The sequence below is a fragment of the Manis javanica genome, chromosome 6 (genome assembly GCF_040802235.1).
Source record: "Manis javanica isolate MJ-LG chromosome 6, MJ_LKY, whole genome shotgun sequence".
Classification (NCBI taxonomy): Eukaryota; Metazoa; Chordata; class Mammalia; order Pholidota; family Manidae; genus Manis; species Manis javanica.
This window is the reverse complement of record NC_133161.1, coordinates 55,653,216-55,679,842: the sequence shown is the minus strand read 5'-3', so window position 1 is coordinate 55,679,842 and position 26,627 is coordinate 55,653,216. Positions and strand designations below refer to the sequence as shown.

Below are 26,627 nucleotides of genomic sequence, written 5' to 3'. Positions count from 1 at the left end.
TTCCTATGATCTTGGGGTTACATTAATTTAAAATTACTTTAATATCTGGAAGGACATTTGGGTAACTATTTTTTCCATAATTTTTTTCTCTTACAATGCCTAACTATTAAGGCTATTTTGTTTGAATCGCCAAATTTCTTTAGCGGTTTGGCTACAGATCTATCACTAGGGTGTAATAGCCAACCTTGTAGTAGTATTATTGTAGCTTAGAGGTACATGTGATGTTTCTTTAAAACTTCAAGGTTTTATAATATTCAGTATAAACTACATCAACTCACACACTATTAACAAAAATTTTTATGTCAAATAAACATAATACCCTGTAATTTCCAAACATTCCTTTCCTCCTTTCCTAAACTCATTCAAATGTTGATTTCTATAAGATGTACTGGCCTTTTGAATATATATATATATATATAATTATACAGCAACTGCTACACAGATGGGAGAAGTCTATGTCCTTGCTTTTCTTTTATTCAAAGAAATTTCAGTTTAGCAAGTACTTGTTCTAGATCTAGCTTCATTTGGGGTATGTTATCGCTGCATCACGGAAAAGAAAGAAGTTAGGAGAGTCCAACTGAATCTTTTAGTATGTTCGATACATGACTTTCATTTATCATTTGAAATTCATGTTTACCATGAATGTAAATAAGCAAAATTAAAAAATAGCACATTAAAAGAATGTTCTGTATATGATCTTGGAAAAATTAACTCTAACCTGCCTACTGACCCTTATCCTCACCTGTAAAATGGGAACAAAAATAAAGCTGCTGTTTAATTTTTTATATATTTTTAATATATTTGATATCTTGATCTGTGCAATAACATACTCATGTCAAAATTCTTCAAGCTGTACACTAATACTGATTTATTTTATTGAATGTACTTCAATATAAAAAATTTTAAATAATAATTATAAAACTGATGCAGTAAGTGAAAAAAAAATCCATGCAAAAATTGTAGCTAGTGCTCAGCACATACTACTCACTTAAAAATGCCATGCTGCTTATTTATATATTTTTTATATTTATATTGTTTTCCACTTGATGGTTTATGCAAAGAGCAAGGAACAAAGTCTAAAACTAATACATCAGTCTAGTGAAAATACTTACAGGGTTTTCCTTGTTAGTTTGCTCTGCTTCCTGATTTTGTTTTCTTTAGATGAGATAACATTATGTTAATTTTTAACCTTCTACATTAAGCCAGTAGGGTAGGGAGTAGATCAAGTGACCTGAACATTCGATTTTCACAGGGCAGTCAGTACCACTGTGTGAAAATAAAAATTGGCTGTTGGTTCTCTGCAGCCACGTTTGGCAGACTTTACCTGTCACGGGCAGATAGTAAACATCTTCAGCTTTGCAAGCTGTACTGCCCCTGTCACACTCAACCCTGACTTTGTACTGTATTATAGACAATACATACATGAATGAGAGTGACTGTGTTCCAATAAAGCTTTATTTATGAACACTGGAATGTGAATGTCATGTAATTTTTATGTATCCTAAGATGTTTTTCTTTTTCTTCCCCCTTTTTAAATTTAACCATTTGTGAATAAGAAAATAATTCTTAGCTAGCAGGCAGTAAAAAAAGCAGAGGACAGGCTGGGTTTGGCCCATAAGCCATAGTTTGTTGAGCCTTGCTCTACAGAGTCCTGTTCCTTTTTAATACTTTAAATTCTTCTTTTACTTTTGTTTGTACAAATTTTACCACTTCAATTTGTAGACTGATCATCTCAAAGCTGTACTTAAAATATTGAGAAGAATTCTGCAACATTGACAGTTCTCTGAATACAGGCTATTTCTATAAACAGATACTATGAATTCTTCTAGAAATAGAAATGTTAATGACAGTCTAATTAAATAGAAGCGACAGAGAAAAATTATTACATTTTTCTTATGCCAGATTATGAATGTCTTTAATACACAGATATAGACACATTGATATCCATTTATTTATACATATTAAAAAATTAGATTTTTCTGATAGCTTCAGGCTCTTCTTTGAGGTAGATCCTTCCACCTACCTAGTAAGTTGTGCCTTAATGGCTAGTAGTGATATCTCATTATGTACAGGGAATCATGAACTAAAAAAAGCTCTGAAATTAAAAAAACAAAACAAAACACCACAATCTATCCTGTCAAATCTTTTCTCATACTGTCAAAAAACAGCTGCCACTTCCTTTTTGTTACTACTTTCCGTCTTCAATTAAAAAAGTAATCTAAAAATTTCTGAACAGTACGTTCAAACCTCATTAACACTGTTTACAGTGAATTATGATTCAGTATCTCTACCTCTGATACAACCCAGTGGGATTTAGTTAATCAAGTACTAACATTATTGGCAATCTTTACCTATGAGTTAGTAGATTCAGATTGGAATGTAAGTGAATTTTTTAAAAATTGTCTAGACTCAACAGAATTTTCTGTAGCTAGAAGAAAAGGGTAAGATACCAAATTTGAAATTCCTAAATATGAAATTGTTTCTAAAAAGAGCATTGAAACACACGTTAAGAAAGATCCTTTGAACTCACCTAAAATACATAAGTGTGTCAAAATATGCAGAAATGTGTTCCATTACACATCTCTCTCAATGGCGTATATTGGCAACTACAAGTAAATGCTTTTCTTTACCTCTCAAAATAAAAATATGTAATATCAATTTCACGAGTCTCACTTACATCAATACATATTCTGAACTGCATAGAAATTAAACTGGATACCTGCTTTGTAGAAGTCAGGAAGAATAAGAATTGAGTCGTGAAGGTCATGGACCCTGGAGCTGAATGGCATGTGTTTTAATTCCTGTAGTACCACTCGGTATCTGTGTGACCTTGGCCATGTTCCTCGGTGGCCTCCATTTTCCTACCTGTGAATGATGGTCATAATCGTGTCTACCCCATAAGTTACCAGACAGTGCAACCTCACTTTGCTGTAAAGAAGAAAACAATTAATGTTTATTTTATAAAGGTATTCAGAACAGTGTTTGGCACATAATAAGTCCCGTATTAGTGCTGGTTCTATAACTTAAATTAAAAAAAAATACAACTCCCCAGACTCACCAACATTATAGTATGTCTTTTTTCTTACCTAAATTTAGAAAGCTAAATTTGGAATCTTCATAGAAAAGTCATGTTTTATTAGAATGCTCAAGCCCTGAAAACATAACGTAATTTCAACCTTGCATAGTTATTTTAAAACTCATGTATCCAAAGTACTTCTGAGCAAAGGATAGTGGGTATTTCTACTTGCAAACAGAAGTGGTACAACCATGTGATAATATCATAAACACAGGTGCCAAAGCATTTGTCTGGGTAGGTTTGAAATTATGTGACATTAGATGAATTTTTATTTCTTAACATTTACTTTTTTCCCCCAAATTATATGTACAAAGTGAAACTTTATTATTTCCAATTCAGAAATTCCAAATTCCCATAATTCCACCAAAATAGTAATGCATTGTTCTTTGAAAGCAATGTAATTTGCCTCTGATTTTAATTTAGCAAATAAAGAAATAATACTGTTAGATTTTTAAATTCAATTCCATGAAGTCTGGACCCTCAGGGGAAGCGCCCCAGAGGAAGTGAGTGGGTGGGACATCGGCTCCTCCTTAACAGTTGGGCTCCTGCTGGTTTTATATGTTGAGACTATTCATAAGATTTTATTTGAAGAAAGTGTCCAGCTGTTTAAAGAAACGTTTTTGCTTTTTAAAAGCCAGTGCAATCCCATATTAGAAAGCCTTAGTGGGACTTCAAGGCTTTTTGTTTTGTAATAAAGATTTCCTCAGAATTTAGGATGCAACTGAGATCTGGAAAAGGAAAAAAAAGGTCATTGGTTGAAGTCCTGCTCCCATTCTGCGGGACTGAAGATTAGAGGGTAGAAAAGGATTAGCCATGGTTTGAATCAAATAGGAAAAGGAGGGACTCATTATGCATGGCATTTATGCTTTTTTGCCTCCTACTCTTCTGCAGCTTTTAATGTATGCTGTTGTCTTGAATATATAAAGCATTGAAGCTTTCAGAAAATATTGGAATATTTTTACTTTTAAAGGTAATTTTAACATTTAACCAGTTTCTTGCTTGCAGAACCCAAGAACCAGTAAAAGCTCCTTTTCTATCAAAACAAAATAATTACTTATTTCTGCAAACAAGGGTTCCTGGGAGAAGAGTGCGAACATATTCTTTGAAAAAAGTTTATTTTGCTGAATAATGAAACCAGTGTACTTTGTTGAAAAAGAGAGTTGTTAGGGGTATCTGCTAAGAGAGTCATTTGTTCAACCAATATTCATTAAACTTAAATTTATTTATTGAACTTCTATTCTATGGCAGATGGTGGACTTGATTCTGGAGTTATAAAGGAATCCCCTGCCTGAAATATTATGTTTTAATAATGAGGAGGAAGTTTTGTTTGCCATTTGCAAGTAGTATAATTTAGTACTTGTCTGTAACCTAGAAGAAATAAAAGTTGTAGAAAGAAATATGGGGACGGAGACAGTTTGTTCCCCCTTTATTATAGTTCTTGTAGAAATCAGCTTGCTCTAGATCCCAGATAATGAATGCTCAATGTGGCTAAATAAATTACTCTTTTTTAGATTAACTCCAATATTCTCCGTTTTAAAACACGATAATTTCTCATTTACTGAAGGTTTTATTTACAAGTACAATTACATGAGTTTAAATTTTTATCTCAAATTACAAAATAACATAGATTTGGTTCTTACCTCCTGTTGCCTTGAAGTCCCATAAATTGGCTTGATTTTTGTTTCCACATGTGTGCAAGAAGCTCAATGAAGTTTTTACTCAGTACTCAAATTGTGAAGAACTAGCAAACACAGAAGTAGTTTAGAACTAAGTGGGTATTACAAATGAGTTGGCAATTCATGTTTGTGTTATGGTTTGTTATGACTGCCTAATTCAAAAGCATATTTGCAGAGAGGGAATTTGAATTAAGTAAATCAAAATAGTAAGGCTTTGATTAAAAAGTTAGCTTTCCTTAACTGTTGATATTTTAAAGCCTACTGATATTTTAGTCATTTGTGGTTATTTTTGTTTCCTGTTCAGACCCCTGGGAAATAAGAGAATAGTAAATCAAAGCTCAGATTGCTTCTTACATTTATTTTCTTTCCATTTATGCTATGTATTGGTGTACTTTAAAGAAACTAAAGACATGTATAAATTGAAAAGAATCACTTTGCAGGAGAATTGTATTTCAGGACTAATCAATTTAAGTAATTATTATAGTAAGAATTACTCTTTTCTTGATAATTCACTCATTCTTTTTAGTAGCTATGATGCTATCATAAATATTAATAGTGGAAAGTCAGTAACGAATATTTGTATTATTTAAGTGAAGCTTGGACCACATTATCAAACTGAGGCTGTTACTTGTTTTGCCATCTCCCATTTTTGATGTTAGGCACATTCAAATTTATTAATTGACTTCTTCAGAAAAAATGTGTGCTTCCCCATGTGCTGAAATGACCCTACACATTTCAATGAAGAGATTTCAGTAAAAGGTACTTCAGCATTTTGTAAAAAATCAATTCTGAGTTATTTTAGATAAAATGTTAAAGAATTTTGATCAAATAACTCTAAGAGGATTTATTCTTTTCTATATCTATTTAGTAATTTAATTTTTCATTTTATAAATTGGAGATTTGAAAAAATTCTTAGCTTACAGTTTATCAGTTCTAGTGTAACTTTCTGATATAACATGGGGTAGTCATTCATTAATGAGACCTTCTTGCTGAGATCATTTAGGGTGGTGGCCTATCCTTGGTGCTGTATATGGAGACGAACAGCATAGGGGGTGCTATTTCGCTCATTGCTCCCCCGTCCCACTTGGCTGGTTGTCACCTGTCAGCACACTGAGTTCTAAGAGGTACACTGGGATCTGGAAAATGTGAAGTGACACCTTAGGTGGAAAATTTTTTAGATTTTTGTTTTCAAATACTTATTTACTATTGCCAGGAACTCATTCACTTATTGATAATTTAAGCAGTCAAGTAATATTTGTATGGCATTGAGACAGCCAAAAAAAACCTTGCTAAAGTAATTGCCTTTGGATTTTAACTGGGTATGTATGTGGTTGCACATGTGTATATGTTTCTAGTTTTATTCATATATGATTCTTATGATTGTCATTCATTCATTTATTCCTTCATTCATTCCAGATATGCATTGAGGCATTACTATGTTCTTATTCTGTACTAGACACTGCTATAGCCTCCCCTCTCATGATACTCAGAATAATGAAGAAGGGAGACAATTAAGTAAATCTTATGAAAGGAATTGCTAAATTTAATAGGAAATGCAATATGAGTCAGAAAGACAGCCTATATCAAATAATTTTTAGCTGAGATATGAAGGATAAGTAAAAATCAGTCTAGAAAGATGGGGTGGGATTGGTTTTTAGGAAGAGATAATTATATGAGGAATCTCTGAGACTTAGGAGAGCTTGGTGTGTTTAAGGAACTGAAAGGTCAGTGTGACTCAAGTAGGCAAGTGTTGGCAGTGTTGAGGTTGGAAACCATAGAGGGACATGGTCAAGTTTAGGGCTCCACTGATGGGTTTCACTGAAGGAAGTGACAGAGGACTGCTTTAGTAACACAGGTAGTGGTAGTGGAGAGATCTTAATGAATTCAAAAAAATATTTAAGAGTAGACAAGATCATTTCTATCCATTGGATATGGACAATTAAAGGGAGACAACAGAGACAAACACCGCTTGCATTTTCTCATCTGGCTGCGGTACTAAATGAGAGCAGAAGTACTGGAGAAAGAGCAGTACTGGAGAAACATCAGGGCCCTTAATGCGTCATGTTTTCTACTTAGATTTATGGACAGATCTTCTCCATCAGATTTATGAGTTTCTTGAAAGTAGTTGCTCACTTCTTGTTGTTAACGAAAAAATGTTTGATGAATAAAGAAATGAGTGACTTGATGTTATGTTAGATGCCTACAGCCCTAAACAGTCTCTGAGACTTTCTTTAGATAGTATAATACTTAAGTATTTATGCAGCAGTGTAGTTATTAAAGGATTAGATGATCAACATACATGATCTGTCATGGCTCTGTCCTCAGTTAGCTTTATACTGTGATATAGCCAACAGGGTAGAAAGAATATAAATGTCAATAAAATCACAAAATTATGATTGTTTGGGTCCAAATCAGTATTTAAAAAAGGGGGTGGAAGGTGGTGTAGCAGGATTTCAGACAAGGAATTATCAAAGTGGTCTAAATGAATTTAAATCAACTTCATAGAATTGAAGGAAGAAAAAAGGCTTAAGTTATTCTAGTCATTCCCCAAAGCCTAAGAATTCTACTTGAAAAACTCCCTCTGATGATAAACGTAATCAATAACAAGGAAGTTATTGACAGAGTAGCTAGAATCAGGAAAACTAGTTATCCCCCATTGCTGTACCGGAGCAAACTCGTTAAGATTCTTCGAGCACATAAAGTGGTATGGTCAGGGCAAAGACTGTACTGTGCTACTGAGGGACCTTCCTCTGCCCATCACCTAAGACCTCTTCAATTTCTGTTCAAGAACCCTTCCAGTGAAAACTGTACTTAGGTTCACTGACCAGATAACCAGTAGAACTGCATATGTGCATACAAATGATTTAATACACAAGACAATAAACCTGGTAACTTCCTAACTGGTAGTGGATGTCATTATGTTATTCTTTATTGATTCAGGTTTGGTTAGACAGTACAGAAACACCAGGACAAGGAAGTACATACCATGCAGAAAAGATGATCATCTCTTGGCACCACCTGACAGGCTTGCATCATGCACATCTTGATACTGAGCAAAATTTCCAAGATGACACGGTATCATTAGGATACATATTGATGGGCTTTAAAAGGACCAGCCTGCCCTGGCAAAGGCTGCAAAGAAGAAACAAACATGAAAAGATTGGTGAAAGAACATGTCTATTCCTACTGAAGTTTTATTTAAATTCCTACACAATTTGACATGTACTTAAACTGTTATTACAGGATACAATTTGAGGAAGCCCTGATTACATGTATCTGAGGCGGCTGTTCCACCTTCTTTCTAAACCCTAAATACCAATATGACTACATATTTGATTGAGTGATGTTAAAGCAGAAAACAGCACAGCAGGCAGCCTTTCCCAGTGAGCAGTCAGCAGACCCAAACTCTCAGATTTTTGTTCCGGGAAAGGGGGAACAAAGAAGCTGAACAGATCATCACAACAATATTTCTTGCCTGATCTAGAAGTTATAGGTCCTATGTCCACTTGCCAAGGCCTGTGGACAGCCATTTCCTTGGTATAAAGAACTTAGTACCACGAACTGGCTCAGAGCAGTTTGGTGTTGCTATATCCCAAGTGTAGCTGCTATAACTATGAACATTAAACTGAGATTGTCAAAAACTTTTTATTGCATTTTTTCAAGTTTCACTTTTTAACTAAATTGATGCCTACCATTTGTTAGCTAAATAGTGCCTATGCCACTTCTTTTACCTGAAAACCTCTAGTTTGTACTATACTGCTTTGAGATCTAATTTCAGAGGAATAGCATAAGCAGTCTTCAGCCATAGTTGTGATAGTTGTAAATGGTCAAAACTGAGCATTCTCAGAATTGGAGTTTACAGGTTGTTCACTTAAAACATTCCTAAAATTGATTGCTTCTTGTTTGTTAGCCACTGATAAAGTAGCAACCAAAGATTACTATTCTTGAACATATGAAAATTCTCCCTACTTTCCTGTAAAGTGAAGAATTAAGGAATACACCAGGACTGCTAGATTAGCCTTAGCACTCTGAATTAACTCTTTAATATCTTGGTATTTAAAAAAGCTTATTTGTTTCACTGAGCATAATACCCTCTAGCTCCATCCATGTTGTTGCAAATGGTATGGCTGAATAGTATTCCATTGTATATGTGTACCACCTCTTTTTTATCCATTCATCTACTGATGGACTCTTAGGTTGCTTACATATCTTGGCTACTGTAAATAGGTATGGGGGGGGACTCGATAATATGGGTAAATGTAGTAACTACATTGTTTTTCTTGTGAAACCTTCATAAGAGTGTATATCAATGATACCTTAATTAAAAAATAAATAAATAAGTACATTGGTGGTAACATCTTATACTTCTGGGGGAAAAAAGCTTATTTGTCAGAGAAATTCAGTTAAACTGAACAGGTATGTATGTGGCTTTAATAAATGTGCTTATCTTAAACCTCTGTATGATCTTATATTTTTATTTTGAAATGGGAACCTTTCATTTCCATGTTCAGGGAAAACTGAAAACTGTTTCTAAAATAATTTGCATGTGTTGATGTGTGCTAAACAGAAGGAGTAACTATCAAAGAATAATTTCAAGAAAGACACTTGAAAGACTGAACAGAACTTTGTAATGTGACAATTAAGACTACTTAATATATATGTGGAAATGTTCTGCCTGGGCATTTGGCATTAGAATAATAGAAATATAGTGTAACACATATATGTTGGCATGTATTTGAAATCCCAGACAAATGGTGAATTCAAATAAAATTATGAGGTCTCAGGATCTGTTAAGAAATCAGGATCTGTTAAGAAAACATGATTCATTTATAACTAACGCTAACACTAATATCTATTGTCATCAACTTCCTTGTAACTTATATATCACTGGCCACCTGTTCTAAGCAATTTATAAGGAATTTGCATGTTGCTAGACAAGAAATGTTGTGAACAGGAATGATTCCATTTCCCCACTCTTAAAACTGGTTGCTAATTTTTCCTTGTAACTTAATTACTTCTGATTATGGTAATTCAGCTACTATGGACAATGCCCTTTCTTTCATATTCTGTGATATGACAGTCACTGTACCTTGTTGAAACTCAGCCCTGGTATTGCGTTACTGTTATTGCTCCTGGGGAAGCTTATTAGCCTGTCACTGAAGATGTAGGAAAACTCCATCATTCCTTTTGGAATATGATGAGTCTTTGTCACCCACAATACAATTAATGTTAAAAATAGAAAGAATGGCTATGATATGATAATGATTAGCTAGAGATGAGCTATTGTCCAGGCAATGGGAACTAATCCAGCAGGCCAAAGATGACCTCCACAGAACCACCAGTTTGCTGATTGCAGTTTCTCTGTGAGTTTGATGAAATATTCATGCCTTTGCTCTCCTCTCTGCAAGCACTATTGATTTCTTGTATAAATGCTGCTATATTTAGTCTAGACAAATGGAATGTGGATTGCTGCTGAATAAATTGGATGAAAGACTGGGATCTTGCCTGCCGCTTTCTCTCAGTCTTGGGCAATTATTTATAATCAAGAGCAGTTTTTGTAAGTTGAGGGTGATTTTTCACAATTTAGTGATTAGTCTCTGAACAAAGGCAAGCAGTTAGACACAGTAATTTCTGTTGGGCTGGCAGGTTAAGAAAGCAAATTACCCTTTGAGGTTTGCAATAGCTCTCTTGGACAGTTCTGGGACATTTTTTCCTTGTCTCTTTTTGGGGGTGGATTTTTTAGGGGTTTGGTATTGACTGTTTATGGATAACAATGCCAGCAAGAAAAGACCCCAGGATCTCTTGAAATTTTACATTTTGCCTTTGTAGGGTTAATTCTGACCTTTGTTTATTGGAATTTCCATGTAAAAACTAGAGGCTGTAGTTCAACCTTCTTAATGTAATGAAAATAGATCCTTAACAGCCATTGCTTGGATTAGAATTATGTCAACTCTATAAATTAATGCTCAAAATCTCATGGTATTCCAGAGCCTTGACTGAAAATAGCACACTGAACCTTGCAACTAGATCTTACAGGCCATCACCCTCATTAGTTCCCCACTTGTCACAATTAATATCTTTCCTTTCACAAATATCATGTTTTAGAAGACATTACCCACCAAACTGTGGATTACTAATAATATTGTTATATGATTTTTATTGAAGTGATGTATGTAGTACCAGCAATGCAAGCTTTCAATCAATACATTGTAAAACAACCAGTGTTGGCCACCCAGGATTGATACAGCCCCCTACACCCAAGGGCACGCCCATGTGCCTGGACAGACACACAATCCAGATGATAAGAAGGACATTAACGGTTCATTCTGCAGTCTGCTTCTAGGCACAGGATTTCTCTTAGGTCTTCTTGACTCACTGAAAAAGGCTCTTAAATCCACATGCAATGTTAACTTGGTAGTTCCCAACCTGAAATATGCAAATCCAAATTGCAGTAGTAATCAGAGCATTAGTGTAGTAATTTGGAAAAACACAGGAAAGTAGAAGGAGGAAAATTATTCAGCTTTCCACCCAAAATACAAACATTTTCTGTTCTGTATTTCACCAGTCTTTGGTTATTGGAACTTGGAGCCCAATATAATTAAAACCCCAGGAGAATATATGCTCTGTGAGGGCTGGAACTTCTCTTTTTTGTTCTACTACTGAACCCCAATATTTAGAATCAAGCCTGGGAATTTAAGTTTCTTGATAAGTATATACTGACTAAATTACATTATATTTACTTAGATAAAAGAGTTATTATGGGGTATATGTCACTCTTACTGCTGTTTTTTTCACTTAAATGTTGTAACAGCATTTTTCATGTTCCCATAAACGTTATTTTTAATGATTTGCATATTTTTCCACCAAATGGATATGACATGTTTTACGTAGACATTGCCTTGTAATTAGTGATTTCAACTAAAATAATAATACTTCAGTAAACAATATGACATTCAGCTTTCTTCCTCTATTAGTATTTTCTTCTTAAGATATGTTCCTAGAGTTGGCAAACCTGAACCACATGGTAAAAATATTTAATGCCTCTTGATAGATATCACCAAATTGTTTTGCAGAAGTTTTAAATCAATTGGCAGAGCCACTTGCAATATATAATTGTCTACTCAATCATGTATTTACCTTATACAGTGGGACATTGTACACACATGCATGTGTATACATAAATCATATATATGATAGTTAATAATTAGAAATGATGCCTTACTTTTATTTAAAATTTACATTTCTTTGCATGTGAAGGTAAATTTTTTTACTTGTTTAGCTATTTTCCTTTTTTTTTCTTTTCCCATTTTTCTAGAAGCTTTTGTTTTTATTTTCTAATATTCAATAGAAATCATACATAATTTTATTTTCAAACTTCCTTCTAATATTTTTGATTGGTTAGCCACAGTGTTGGTGATATATTTTAACATAAAGGAAATTTCTGTTTTTATATAATTAAAATAAAACCTGAAGTGCTTATTGAAGGATATGCTGTATGTTGTAAATCGTTGAGTGGATTATCATATTTAATCCTTTTAACAACTCTATGTTGTTACTATTACTGTAATTTTCTCCATTTGACATATGAGAGAGCTGAGGCTGAGAGAATTTAAGTAACATACTAAGGGTAAAACGTTAGAAGAATGGGAGAGGCATTTCTATTTTAGAGCAGCAGCAGTTGAAAATTGGCAGCTTTCATGTCAAAGCTAAAGCATTTTTTTTTTGGTGGCCATAGTGTTTAAAATTTTTAAATCATTAAATATTGAAAATTAGGAGACTTCTGTCTACACTGTATCTGGATTTTATTCCTTCCTTTTTCTTTTTATTTTTCACCAGTAATTTGTTGTATCTCAGTAGTGGCTGACCACTTTAGAAGAGCCATGAAATACTGTTCACCAGTTTTCCCTCCAAAATCCCTATTGTCTTTAACAAACATGTTTCATTCAACTACAGAATATTCTTGATTCCTGTGGCAAGGGTCATAGTCAAAATATTTAACAACCGGCTCAGCATAGGCATTGACTGATCAGAATGGATGCCAGCGACGAGCAGCTGATGTATTGGCTTATCTGCCCTGTCTGAGCTTTCGTGCTTAGACCACTCCTACAAGTTATGTAATAGAAGCCGTGCTAAGAATTTTATTATATTACCTAATCTAAGTCTGATAAACTTAAAATATCCTGTAGTTATTTGTACTTCATCAAATTTTTCTTCTGCTAATGGTCTGACTGAACACTTGTGCTAAGTATCCTCATAGTTTTCCTGCCTAGTTCATTTTAAGAATAAAGTAACTGAGCCACAGATGATTACCATTTAAATATCCAGCACATAGAAATGTGGCTACTTTCAGTCCTTGATGTCTGGGCCTGGCATCATTGCTGTGGTTGATTACCTAATTTTCTCACCATTTCCCACATTTTAGCATGCAGGTCTGTTTTGGACCTGCTAGGTCCAGTAGGTCTGTAAAATACCTTAAAAGCTTTCCTTCTTAAGGAATGTATTTTAGGATTTATCTTCTGACTCTGATTATAAACAATGTGCACAAGTGTACAAATTTAGTTATCTTAAAGTTCTCTATTATGATATCTTTCCTTCAATAAAGTCACCTTTTTTGTCCTAAGTTGACTTTTTTGTAAGTGGTCCAGTAGAATAAGTTGCATGAACAACTTTGATTACTGGTGAATAAATGGAGTCCTCTCTTTGAAAAGGGAAATGTGGAAGATTTGTACCAGAGTATAAATTCTTGAGTGAAAATTAGCATAAGGTCCATTAAAAAAAGAACTAATATATCTCTTATCATCACTGTAAAAAATAAAGTGACTTGATTTGTTGACATGCAATTTGCTGTATAGGATATAGTGTTGTTTATTTTTTGCTTGTTTCCAAATCACTGTGCTAATTTACTTTCCTTTATTACCCCTCCCTGACCCATTTTTCTGTTTCCCCAGTGGATGTAAAGTCGGAGGTCCCTGTGGGCCTGGAGCCCATCTCACCTTTGGACCTAAGGACAGACCTCAGGATGATGATGCCTGTGGTGGACCCTGTTGTCCGTGAGAAGCAGTTGCAGCAAGAATTACTCCTCATTCAGCAACAGCAGCAAATACAGAAGCAGCTCCTGATTGCAGAGTTTCAGAAGCAGCATGAGAACTTGACACGGCAGCACCAGGCTCAGCTTCAGGAGCACATCAAGGTAGCAGATGTTTCCTTGCCTCTGACCTTTTCCCGCAGGAAGTCTCCATACGACTGGGGCATAAAAAGGAGCACTGGGACAAGTTTCTCTGTGAGTAAGACATGGATGTATGGCTGGAAGGAGACTGTGGCTATCCTGGTGAACATTTGCATAAACAGTAAGAGTGCTGACTAAAAACCTGCTTTTCTTCTTGGACGGACCTCTATCTCTGTCTTTTTTTTTTCCTTCAGTTTATAGCATCAATAATAGGAAATAGTGACTTCCTTCTTTCTAGATTTTAATTAACCTTCTTTTAGATTTTCTTTCATATCATTCTGTTCATTTGCCCCATCTACTCTCCACCCAGAAGAACTATGGAACAGGGAAGACCCATTTTATTCTAAAGAGTCTGCATACACTGTTCATCAGAAAAGATAAATTAGTCACTTTATGAGCAAATTTTTTTTTTTGCCTTTGGTCAACAAGTAGATGTTTAGAGTATGTCCTAATCTTCCTTATGGAAAGAATCTCATAATGTATGCATTCAAAATAATAACACAGAAAGCTTAAAATAATTGTATATGAAGACACTAATACAAATGTTTTCAATATTTTTATATAAATCTAATAGATGATAGAGAAATTATTGAAAGAATTTTGGGATAATGGACATTTTGAGATCCAATAACTTTGTTTAAGTTATTCTAAGAGAAATATGCCCATGTCTCAGAGTTTTTGTTTTTATTTTTGTTTTTTTTTGTGATGGACTGGTTTACTTTCAGATCATGTTAGATGTCTCTGTATCTGTTTCATCTCTTAAATCTTCAGAGATAAATATTAGTTTACCTTTATTTATAAAATGTCTTTCAACGTCTTGACAAAGAATTTAAAACAAAGCTATTTTGGTCTAAGTAGATGTTTCATCTGAATTTATTATGACAGTAATATAAAACAGCAAGTATTTATAATAAAAATTCATTTTTATGTCCAACTCATTCAGAAATGACTTTATTATATCATAGCTCATGACCTTATTTTGTAGTATAGAAAAACTTCATTTAGTTTATAGACATTTTTGAATGATTCTGAAGGATTATTATTTAACCTTTGAAACACTAGTAGGCACATTGATGTCTAGATCTTCATGCATTCTAGGCACGTTAGAATGGCAATTATGGATGAGTACAATTTATATTCTCCACCATATTTTAAGATTTAAGTAACTATATGGTTCATTTTGCTGTGATAACATGGAGTCATGTTGCCCCACATACAGGGCAACACTGTTAAGTTACTTCTCTATTTATTTCTTTTCATTTATGCTTGATGCCTTTTATTGCTGTAAAGACCAATAGAAAATATTTTAAAGTAATGTATTATTTCATTTTATTCAGATGTTAATAGTAGCAAGTAGGTAATTGTTACTTTGGCTCAAAGTAATACAGTAGGTTTACTGATGTCAGGAAAATACTGGAAAAGAGGAGGCTCTTGAAAGGATATAAGATTCTGCAATACTAAAAGAAAAATTTAGCTTTTGAAGTGATTTTCCAAAGTAATAAGTTGTTTTCACAGAAACTAAAGATACACAAATTTTCTTTTATGTTTAGGACTTTTTAGCTTTTAAAAATTTGATTTTATTTTGTTTTATGTTTTTTCTTTTAACTACACTTAGATTTTATTTTTATGAGGTAGACACAATATATGATGCTTTGATTTCTTTCATCAATATATGTTGAGTTAGATGCTGTTATCCTATTTTTCCACCTAGTAAGCTGAGGCAGAGAGAAATACTGTAACTTGCCCAAGGCCACACAGCCAGTAAGTATTTCATTCAGGATGTTGGTCTTCTTGTCTGCCTCCAAAACTACTATAGCATCCTGCTGTTTCCTGGACCAGAACATCTGAAACTGAAGGGGTGAAGTTTTGTTTCCCTCTGTTTTTTTTTTAACCTCATTCCTGTCTTTGATAATGAATAGTAGCTATGGAAATTAAGTCGTGTGCTTTTCTGGATTCCTAAGATAATTAAATTTCAATTCCATTGGGGCTTTGGGTGAAGCATGGAACCAATTTGACCAATCGCAGTATCTGTATAGAATTAACATTTAAGGCAGAGTTTAAGCAAAGCTATGAGTTTTTCTGTTACAACAGTGTCTAATAACACCCAGTAAAGCATGGGTTGTATAAAGTCAAAATGCCAAAGATTCGAATATGAGGAGTTAACCAGAAATGCTTCCAACCATATCCTTCTGGGAGAAGTGAGGCTTTCATGACTGACAGAGTTGAGTTCCTATTGTAACTGAGGTACATTCCACAAAGCTTCTTATTTTTATCTTATTACTTTCCAGCATAAATTTCAGAATTTCAGTACCTATTTAATATGAACAGTGAATTATACTAATTTCTTTAATGTTGAGGATTAAAAATATTAATAACAATTAAAATTAGTATGGTACAAACTTGCAAACTAAATTTCATCTATGTTATGAACATGAATGTGAGGGAGATTCTTTCTTGCATACAAGGAACCAAGGCTCTGAGTAGTTCAGTTAGTTGTATAGATCTAATATCCAATAATGTCAGAGCCTACGTAGAATTCAAAGTCTTTAATTGTTCCTCAGTGGGCACATTTACTATTATTCATATATGTCCTTTTTTCAGCCTAAGAAAATGCTGACATTTCAAAATGGTTATTAATGATGTTTCATATTCATGTTATTCATTGTTTGGAAGTGAATTTAAGGGATTCAGACAACCAAATAATATGGCATCAAAGTGTAATTTAATGGCAGTGATTTCTTCTTGCCTGATCTCTCTACTCTGAAAGTTTCTGTTTGCTGGATGAATGAACTAGACTTTTGCTACTTTGATTGAAAAACTTATGAATATACAGAGTGTGTTGATCTACTGAAAACCATCCTTGTAAGGCATTTATATTTTTAACTTTCATTCTATTTCAGGTAGACTTCCCCAAATTAACTCACTTCTCACTCTTCTATTCAGTTTGATTATTTTCACACCATTTCTCAGAATAAGAAATGAAGATTTCAGTTGTTTATTTATAATGTGAGAGACTTGGTAAGATAAGCTTCTGGGAAGTTCCTGCCTTTGCCTGTCTCATATATTTTAGATGTACAAAGAAAAGGTACTCAGGGAGTGAAAGATCTGAGTAATTTGGTAATGATTATTGATGGTGGGGCAAAGGTAATGAAGCTACCTAAAAACTTGCTTATCAATGACATTAGGACCATCCATGGCATCAGCTGCTTGTCTTTAGATTTCAATAATTTACCCAGAAAAGAGTGGGTGAAAAGCTTAACTAAATACAAACAAATTCCAAAAGCTCCTGACATTTCAGTTTTGGTCAGTGATGACTATGAAGCCTAAAGAAATTGCACACTCTCATGTTTTTCTCTTCTCGCAAGTTGCAACAGGAACTTCTAGCCATAAAACAGCAACAAGAACTCCTCGAAAAGGAGCAGAAACTGGAGCAGCAGAGGCAAGAACAGGAAGTAGAAAGGCATCGCAGAGAACAGCAGCTTCCTCCTCTCAGAGGCAAAGATAGAGGACGAGAAAGTAAGAAGCATCAGGGTAAAAGATGGATCTCTTCCCTCATCTTTAACTGATCATCCTTCAGAAAGAAGCCTGATAAAGTGTGGAATTCAACCTGTTAAAATTGTCTGCATTTAATTAAAAGAATAAATTATGGACCCAGATATAAGGCTTGACATTCACAAATCAGCCCTCTGCATTCAGTCTGCAGAGCACCTCAGAAAGTAAACATAGCATTGTTTGGCAAAGATGCTAGTTTCTGTTTTGAAGCTTAAAAATGATATTATACTAAAGTACTCTAGCATAGTTCTGAAGCATACTAAACTTACTGCCACATTTCTTCACTATACCTTCCTCCTGCACAAGTAACAATTCTGTCAAGTCAAGCCTTGCCTCCTTTTAGTGTTTGAGTACCCAGACTTAGGGAAGATTTATGGCAGAACATTCGTAAAAAAAAAAAACTATCCACAAGAGGGAGACATATCCAAATAATTCCCAGGTACTAGATCAGTTCAAAACCTTGTAACAAGGTTCAAAACTGAATGACTTGAACTGGAATTGTTGGCAATATTCATTTGTTCAATGCTCAAAGTTTTTTAAAAGGCTAACAATTGAGAAAATATCATTTTTATAATTTAATCATTATATGGTTCCCCCAAGATTCCAGATATTTAAAAGGCAGTATTTACATGGAGAATATAGTCAATGATTCTGTGACATCTTCCCACATTGATAGATAGTAACTGCACGAGAGGGGGTGAGGATTTAATAATATGGGTAACTGTTGCACCACTGTGTATATGTTTGAAACCAACATAAGATTGAATATCAATGATACTTCATTTTTTTTTAAAGAAGTCAGTGTTTTCTCCCTCAGCAGTATTTTTTAAAGTTGAGGAATAAATTAGCAGAGGCATACCTCAGAGGTATTGCGGGTTTGGTTCTAGACCACCACAATAAAGTCAGTATCGCAATAAAGCAAGTCAAATGAATCCTCTGGTTTCCCAGTGCATATAAAAGTTATGTTTATACTATCCTGCAGTCTGTTAAGTTTGCAATAGCATTATGTTTTAAAAAATGTACTTACCTTAATTAAAAAATACTTTATTGCTAAAAAAAACATGCTAACCAGCACATGAGCTTTAGTGAGTCGTAAGAGTCATAAACTTTTTACTGGTGGAGGGTCCTGCCTCAGTGTCCATTTATGCAAGCTGATGAATGGTTGGCAGCTGAAAGCTGTGGGGGTGGTCGGGGTGGGGGGTCTGTGGCAATTTCTTAAAATAAGCCAACAATGAAGTCGGCTGCATTGATGGTCTCTTCCTTTCACTAACGATTTCTCTAGCATTTTTCTGTGAAGCCGTTTGATAGCATTTTACCCACAGTAGAACTTCGCTCCAAGTCTGATTCAGTCCTCTCAAAGCCTGCTGCTGCATTACCAACTAAGTTTATCTAATATTCTAAACCCTTTGTTGTTGCTTCAAAAGTCTTCACAGCATCTTTACCAGAAGTAGATTCCATCTCATGAAACCATTTTCTTTGCTCATCCATAGTAAGCTGCTCCTCCATTCAAGTTTTATCATTAGATTTCAGCAATTCAGTCACATCTTCAGGCTTCACTTATAATTCTAGTCCTCTTGCTATTTCTACCACATCTGGAATACTTCCTCCACTGAAGTCTTGAACCCCTCAAAGTCATCCATGAGGGTTGAGATCAACTTTAACTTTCCATTAATGTTGATACTTAGACCTTTTCCTATGAATCATGAATGTTCTCAATGACATCTAGAATGGCAAGTCCTTTCCAGAAGGTTTTCAATTTACTTTGCCCAGACCCATCAGAGGAATCACTACCTTATGAAATGTATTTCTTAAATAATAAGACCTAAAAGTCAAAATTCTTTGATCCATGGGCTATAGAATGGATATTATGTTTGCAGTCATAAAAACAACATTAATCTCCTTTTACATCTCCATCAGAGCTCTTAGATGACCAGGTGCATTGACAATAAGCAGCCATACTGTGAAAGCAATCTTTTTTTTTGAGCAGCAGTCTCAACAGTGGGCTTAAAATATTCAGTAAACCATGTTGAAATGGATGTTCTATCATCCAGACTTTGTTGTTCCATTTATAGAGTACAGGCTAAGTAGATTTAGCATAATTCTTAAGGTCCCTAGGATTTTCAGAATGGTCAGTGAGCCCTGTTCACCTTGAAGTCACCAGCTGCATTAACTCCTTATAAGAGACAGCCTCTCTTATAGCTTTGAAGCCAGGCATTGACTTCTCTCTAGCTATGAAAGTCCTGAATGGCATTTTCTTCCAAAAGAGGGCTGTTCTGTTTATACTGAAAATCTGTTGTTTAGTGGAGCCACCTTTATTATCTTAGCTAGGTCATCTAAATAACTGATGCAGCTTCTCCATCAGCACTTGCTGCTTCAACTTTCACTTTGATGTTACAGAGAGCACTTCTTCCCTAAACCTCATGAACCAACCTCTGCTAGCTTCCAGCTTTTCTTCTGCAGCTTCTTCACCTTTCTGTCTTCACAGAATTGAAGAGAGTCAAGGCCTTGCTCTGGATTAGCCTTTGGCTGATGGGAATGTGGTGGCTGTTTTGATCTTTAGTCCAGATCAGTGTAATTTTCTCCATGTCAGCAATAAGGCTGTTTCACTTTCTTATCATTCATGTGCTCATGGGAATAGCCTTTTTAGTTTCCTTCAAAAACTTGTCCTTTACAGTCATAACTTGGCTACCTGGCATGAGAGGCCTACCTTTTAGTTTTCTTGGCTTTCAACCTGCCTTCCTCACTAAGCTTAATCATTTCTAGCTTTTGATTTAAAGTGGGAGGTGGGGGACTCTTTCTTTCACTTGAATACTTACAGGCCATTGTAAGATTATTAGTTGAGCTAATTTCATTATTGTTGTGTCTCAGGGAATAGGGAAGCCTGAGGAAAGGGAGAGAGAGATGGGGAAGAGCTGGTTGGTGGATCAGTCAGAACACACAAAACCCTTATGGATCAAGTTTGATGTCTTATCTGGGTGTGGTTTGTGACACACTGGAACAGTTAAAATAGTAACATCAAAGGTCACTGAGCAGAGATCACCATAATGACTATAATAATAATGAAAATGTTTAAAATATTGTGAGAATAACCAAGATGTAATGCAGAGACATGAAGTGAGCAGATGCTTTTGGAAAAATGATGTCCATCAGCTTGCTTAATGCAGAGTTGGCACAAACCTTCAAGTTGTAAAAAATGCAGTATCTACAAAGTGCAATAAAATGAGGTATGCCTGTATTAATTCTGGAGCTCCCCTTTCTGTAAAAGCAATTAGAGGATTCATTGGGGATCTTTTGAAAATTGGCATTTTAAGCAGTAGTTACAAAACATCAGTATACCATTTTCTGATGCCTGTTTAGACTCTGATTTCTTCTGTTAGTAGGAAAACTTCCTATGTTGTGACTAGGGATGTTACTTCTTAATTTTTACTAAATACTCTAGAGGCATAAAAGGACAAAACCCAAAGTCAACAACTGTTTCTGTGTGTGTGTTTCAGGGGCAGTGGCAAGTACAGAGGTAAAGCAGAAGCTTCAAGAATTCCTGTTGAGTAAATCAGCAACAAAAGACACTCCAACCAATGGAAAAAATCATTCCGGGAGCCGCCATCCCAAGCTCTGGTACACGTATGTTCAGTGTTTGACTGTTTTCCTTCCCGGTATAAAGAACATGGTTTCTGTACTCAGCTGTCCTGGACACAAATCCAGAGCCTGCCAATTCTCAGCTCTGTGGCTATGGGCAAGTTCCTGGAATTCTCTGAGGCTCAGTTTCCTTCTCTGTAAAAACAGGATATTAATAGTACCTGCCTCCTAGGATTGTTGGGAACGTCCTCTGAAATAATAAAGTGTGTAATAGAGAGCAATGCTTAATAAATATTAGCAAGTATCATCTTGGAGACAAAGAAGTATGTATATTGTTTGGTGAATGAATAACTGACTTATGTGGGGCAGGGCATAGAAATGAATTCCTATTTTACATTTTTTTTCTCAGACAGTGCATCTAATATTTTTACAATCATTTCTGAGGATTTGGTAGGTTGATATTTTATTTTACTTGGCTTAATAGAAGATGGAGATTTGAGCTATTTTTAGAAATCTGGAAGGTTTTTTATTAAAAATAAGAAAGGAAGGAAGACAAGAGAAGAAGGGAAAGAAAGAGATGGGAGGGAACCAGCTAAATAAATCTCAGTCTTCAGTGACTAGTTTCTCCCTGACCATCTCACCTCATTTCTTGCAACCCAGTGAAATGAGAGTAGATTGGGTTCTCAGGCACAAGCTGACAGCATAACACACTGTGGTGTACAGTTTTTATGGAACCATGTTTCCCTGACTCCAGTGAAAAGATGCTATGCTATACACAACTCTTCTTTCTGTCAAATATGAAGGATGTGATGTTTTAAAAGTGACAAAAACTGATAGACAAATCATATTTCGATAATAGACTAATAGATAATAGTTTAATTTTTCTCATTTTATAAATGTTTGCTGAATGGCCATACGATTTTACACTTACGTATTGTTTTAATCCCTCATATCATTGAGAGTAAGGAAGTAAAGACTTGATTGCTCTACACTGAAATTATAAGCCTCCCAGGAGTTTTATTTAGTATTATAATTATAACTCTAATTCATAAATATCTACCTTTCTCTGCATCCCAAAAGGAGGTAACTGAGGCAGATTCCAGAATGCTGTATAAATACTTTTTAATAGTTTAGGTAATTTCTATTATACATGTCAGTTGACTTGATAAACCAATCCCTAAAGAAAATTTTCAAATATTTGATCATATTACAAAGTATTTACAAAGGTATACCATTTTATTGCCTAAAAATGCATATAAAATTTATAAACTAGTTCATATTCCTTCTAAGTTAAAGCCAGTTTTAAGAAATAATGCCTTTTTTATGTGGAAAACAACTACATGCGAACAACTTGTCAGCTGAAAATTCTTTCCACTGTCCCCTTGGGTATATTAAATATGACTCGCAAATGCTATTTAGCAATCCTTTTTTTGTGTGCTGAATTTAACTTCAGTAGGGTCCAACTCCAGACAACTGTAAATCATTAACTTATGGATTCTGAATGTATTTTTTTGTCAGTTATGGCTGGATGAAGTACCCTCAAACAAGTTAATTCCTGAGAATGTATGATTCACATGAGTAACACTGGTAGGATAATAATCATGGTGGTGATGCCATGCCATATCCACTGTCTCCATATATCATGATTACTAATGTTTATATCCACTGGATCATCTATGTGAGCCCAGTTAACTATTCTCCGGTTAGTGTGCGATTACATCTCTTTTCTTGTGTGTACACAGGAAAGGGAAAACATTTTGAAAAATCAGTTTCATATTGAAGAAAGATGTGATCTCCAGTCTTTATCTTGGAACCACCATATAACTGGAGGACCTGAGGCTCTTGGCACAGTGCTGTCTCTTCAGCAGAAAAGCCACCCTCATGTACTTTAATGTACTACTTAGCATTTTTTTAAAGTGAAGTCCTTCTGTATGTTTACTTTTACCTTGCTTGCTCTACATTGTTGACTAAAAAGGATTCGGATGATGACTTTTTCACTAGTATGGCTCTTAAGAAAACATACACAGTGGTCTCAGATTATCAAAACTTAGAATCTTGGTAAATTTTCTTTTTTAGCGAAGCAAACTTTTCTACATGACTGTGTGACCAGACACACAGTGGGCATTCTTGGGAATCCTGCATCTTTCCATAACACACTGCTAAAGTGAAGTTGGTTACATGAGGCTGTGGTTTGTATACACTAAAAAGAAAGAACATAAACACAGCTGAGACACATGCACAGCATGTGCAACTGATTACTGCTGACCAACACGCAGAGAAAGCTCCAGTGCAAATGGTGAGCCCCCTTTTTCTTTCGTAGGGCTGCCCACCACACATCACTGGATCAAAGCTCTCCTCCCTTGAGTGGAACATCTCCATCCTACAAATACACATTACCAGGAGCACAGGATGTGAAGGATGATTTCCCTCTTCGAAAAACTGGTAAGTTGGTCTAACAAAAAGACTCCACTTGCTCTTCCTTAACATTCCTGTAGTTTTATTTTGCTGAGCCTCTAGAGGAAAGTCAAAGAATTTGAGTCATAGCTATTATGCCCTGTCCATCCCTGCTTTCAGCATAAACAAATATGCACATGTCATGCATGCATGCACACGTGCGCGCGCACACACACACACACACCCCTATTTCCGCATCAGTTGATTTGTTATATAGTCCAAGCACCTTTTTTAATTTAAAAGCTTATCCTATCCTATTTGAATTTTAGAGAAAATATTATCTTATTAGCAATACAGACTAGAATTAAGGAAAGTAGAAATTTGATTTCTCAGAAAATTTAAAATCTTTCTATCAATGAGGGCCTCTGTAATTTCTTCCATTCATCTGATTTTCTGTTGAACCTCAACCATTTATTACAAAAACAAGAATAATGTGCTTCTTTTTCTTTGCATGTTTTAAAAACCTTAAGTTTTAATTGTTTGGTAAAACAGATAAGGCCAGGCTACTTTCTGAGTAAGTGACTTGCCTAATGTCTCACAGATTACAGGAGAACTCATAGTGAAGCTTTGTACCTAATAATCTCTGTACTTACATTAAAATTTACTTAGGGGACCTGAGAAAATAAAGTTTCTATTTGGAATTTAGTAAAGAGACCTGTGGCTTTAAGGCCTGTATTTGTTTCCCATCTTTTTTTTAGCTCTCTTATATATGCGTATTTAATGTTTTATGCGCTTTTACCTCTATAGTAAATATATTTAAGATTTAGCTAGATATGAGTATATATAGCAGTTGTGTGCCTTCTGTTCTAAATCTTATGATGTTTTCCAAATATAATTCTTTAGAAAAAGTTGTAAATTAAAAAAATTTATATTCACAATTGATCTGAAAATGTACTCAGAGCAGATAGTTTGATCTATTGTATTTTATTTAGATCTACTTGAAAAATTATAGATCTATGTACTTTGTATATGAGATCTACATAGTGAAAATGATTTAAAATAATTTTCATTTTCCCAAGCAATCTCAAATAATTAAAATATATATAGATTATAAAAACACATGCTGAAGCTATTTTCTGTCTTGTAATTTACCTTCCAGAATTATAATTTAAAAATAAAATCAATCATAAGTCAGAATTTATTACCTACCAACTATTGCAACAGGCGCTGGAGAAGGATGGTCAAGTATTGCAAAGCAATCCATGCCTTTTTTATTTTAATAACACAGAGATTTTTGCATTTATACTATAAGACCGTAATTATAGTAAAGTACTTCAAGAAATCTATACAAAGGGAAGAATGAGTTTTGTGTATTTCATCAGAATTTCACACTATTATTTACAAATCAGATTGCCTTTCATATAAATAAACTTCTCTAGGATAAAAGAAAGAAAGCAAAGAGTGAGTCTCCATGTGTTTCTAAAACATAGAGTATAGTTTATGAAAATTGATCTATAGAGAACATGAATTTTTAGAATGTGCCGACTTTGATCACAGCCTTGACATTTAGTTGCACCATTGGCATGTGTAGGAACCATTGACAGAGATCATGTGAATATTGCCCCAGGTTCAGTGTAGTGACTGGCATTCAAGAGCCCAAAAAAGAAAGAAAACACACGTTCCCTATGGCAGGAGGTTACTGATGAGTGATATAGTTACATTCACAGAGAAAGACTTCTACCCTGCTGTGCACACAGCCTTTGAATATATTCTTACCACTGGGAGATTGAAAACTGAATGCAGAACTGACACTGACTTTGAAGAGAAGTGGCATTTGGAACCAGTAAGCATCCAGAAAGAAAATCTGATATTTTTCAATACTTAAGGACAAGTACTAAAACCCACACTTTGTGTCCCACTGTTTCCATGAGAACAGCTTACAATTTTTCCTCTGTGAAGAATGAATAGCAAGCTGTTAATTTATTCTTGTAGAAATTCTTAATCCACAACAAAATTCGAAGAGAAATCCTGCTCAGGATATATGTCACAAAATTTTGTTCAAATCTGTACTAATATGAAAGACTTTTCTGTGTTAGAAACATAACAGTGAAAACATATAGCCCTTGTCTTTTCTAGTGGTATATTTTCTGGTCTGTGCAGTATTTTAAGTTTCTTTCCTTTATATTGAAAATCTAATATTTATGAAGTGTTAGACTATTGATCTGTAAAACCAAACATTCAAGCATTGTACCAATAAAGTTCTTGAACAGCCATTAATACTTTTATATCTCTATAGGGGTTTCAAAATATTCCTTAATTCAACTTCCATTGTTTAAGAAAAGTATGAAATAATTAAATACAGATGTTTTCTACACATTATCTAAAATACTTAAGAGATATCCTTCATTAATTACAAATAGGCAGAACTCTTCCAACTTTTATAAATATAATCCATTTGGTATATTTCCAGTCCACTGAAAGTTCAGACATATATTTGCTCTAAATAGAAAAGGATTGAAATAGTCAAATAGTAATTTCGACTTCAGTATTTGTTATATTTTAGTGACTCAATAGTCATTACAAAAAAAGTGAACAATAGAATATTACCATAACTAAATGTATGTGATGATTAGGGAAATTATTTAATTCACACATAAAGCTACAGCATATTAAGTGATATCTAGAGCAGTGACACTGATCACCTAGTGTAAATACCAGGACAGCTGTAAGAGAGTAAAGCTTTTCTACTGGGGCCTAATTACCATCTCTGTAGTCTACTTGAATTTCATTGAACTCAATCTTAGATTTTAAAGAAATTGTTAAATAAGTGGAATCTTTCTTTTTATCTGACTATCATACTAAATACTTTCAATTTCTATTTAATCTACATCTGTACTGAATTGCCAGTATGCATTAACAAGATTTAAGGAAGTAGAGCTGGAACCAGAGAAAGAAAAGTCCTAATGACCTTAAAATGATTAAAGTAGCCCTAGGGGTGTCCCTCAAGCAATGAGCACAGTTTGGAACCTCTCTTGACCTCTTAGGACCCAGTCAGACAGTGACAACCTAGGAACAGGCAGCCATAGAAGTCTCATTTGCCTGCAGAAATCTGACCTTTGTCATGCAA

General features: G+C 34.6%; 1 protein-coding gene across 9 annotated transcripts in view; it reads left to right on the top strand.

Annotated features, from left to right (window-relative positions):
- The window catches only part of HDAC9 (histone deacetylase 9), a 938,800-nt gene that overhangs the window by 469,220 nt on the left and 442,953 nt on the right, over positions 1–26,627 (top strand). For 4 of the 9 annotated variants that reach the window (XM_073238726.1, XM_073238727.1, XM_073238728.1 and 1 more), the window contains exons 5-8: positions 13,701–13,942; positions 17,344–17,509; positions 21,025–21,151; positions 23,427–23,548. In XM_073238726.1, the coding sequence (XP_073094827.1) occupies positions 13,701–13,942; positions 17,344–17,509; positions 21,025–21,151; positions 23,427–23,548 (657 nt within the window). The remainder of the gene's footprint in view (positions 1–13,700; positions 13,943–17,343; positions 17,510–21,024; positions 21,152–23,426; positions 23,549–26,627) is intronic. The other 5 variants (XM_073238732.1, XM_073238729.1, XM_073238734.1 and 2 more) reach the window with 3 other exon arrangements.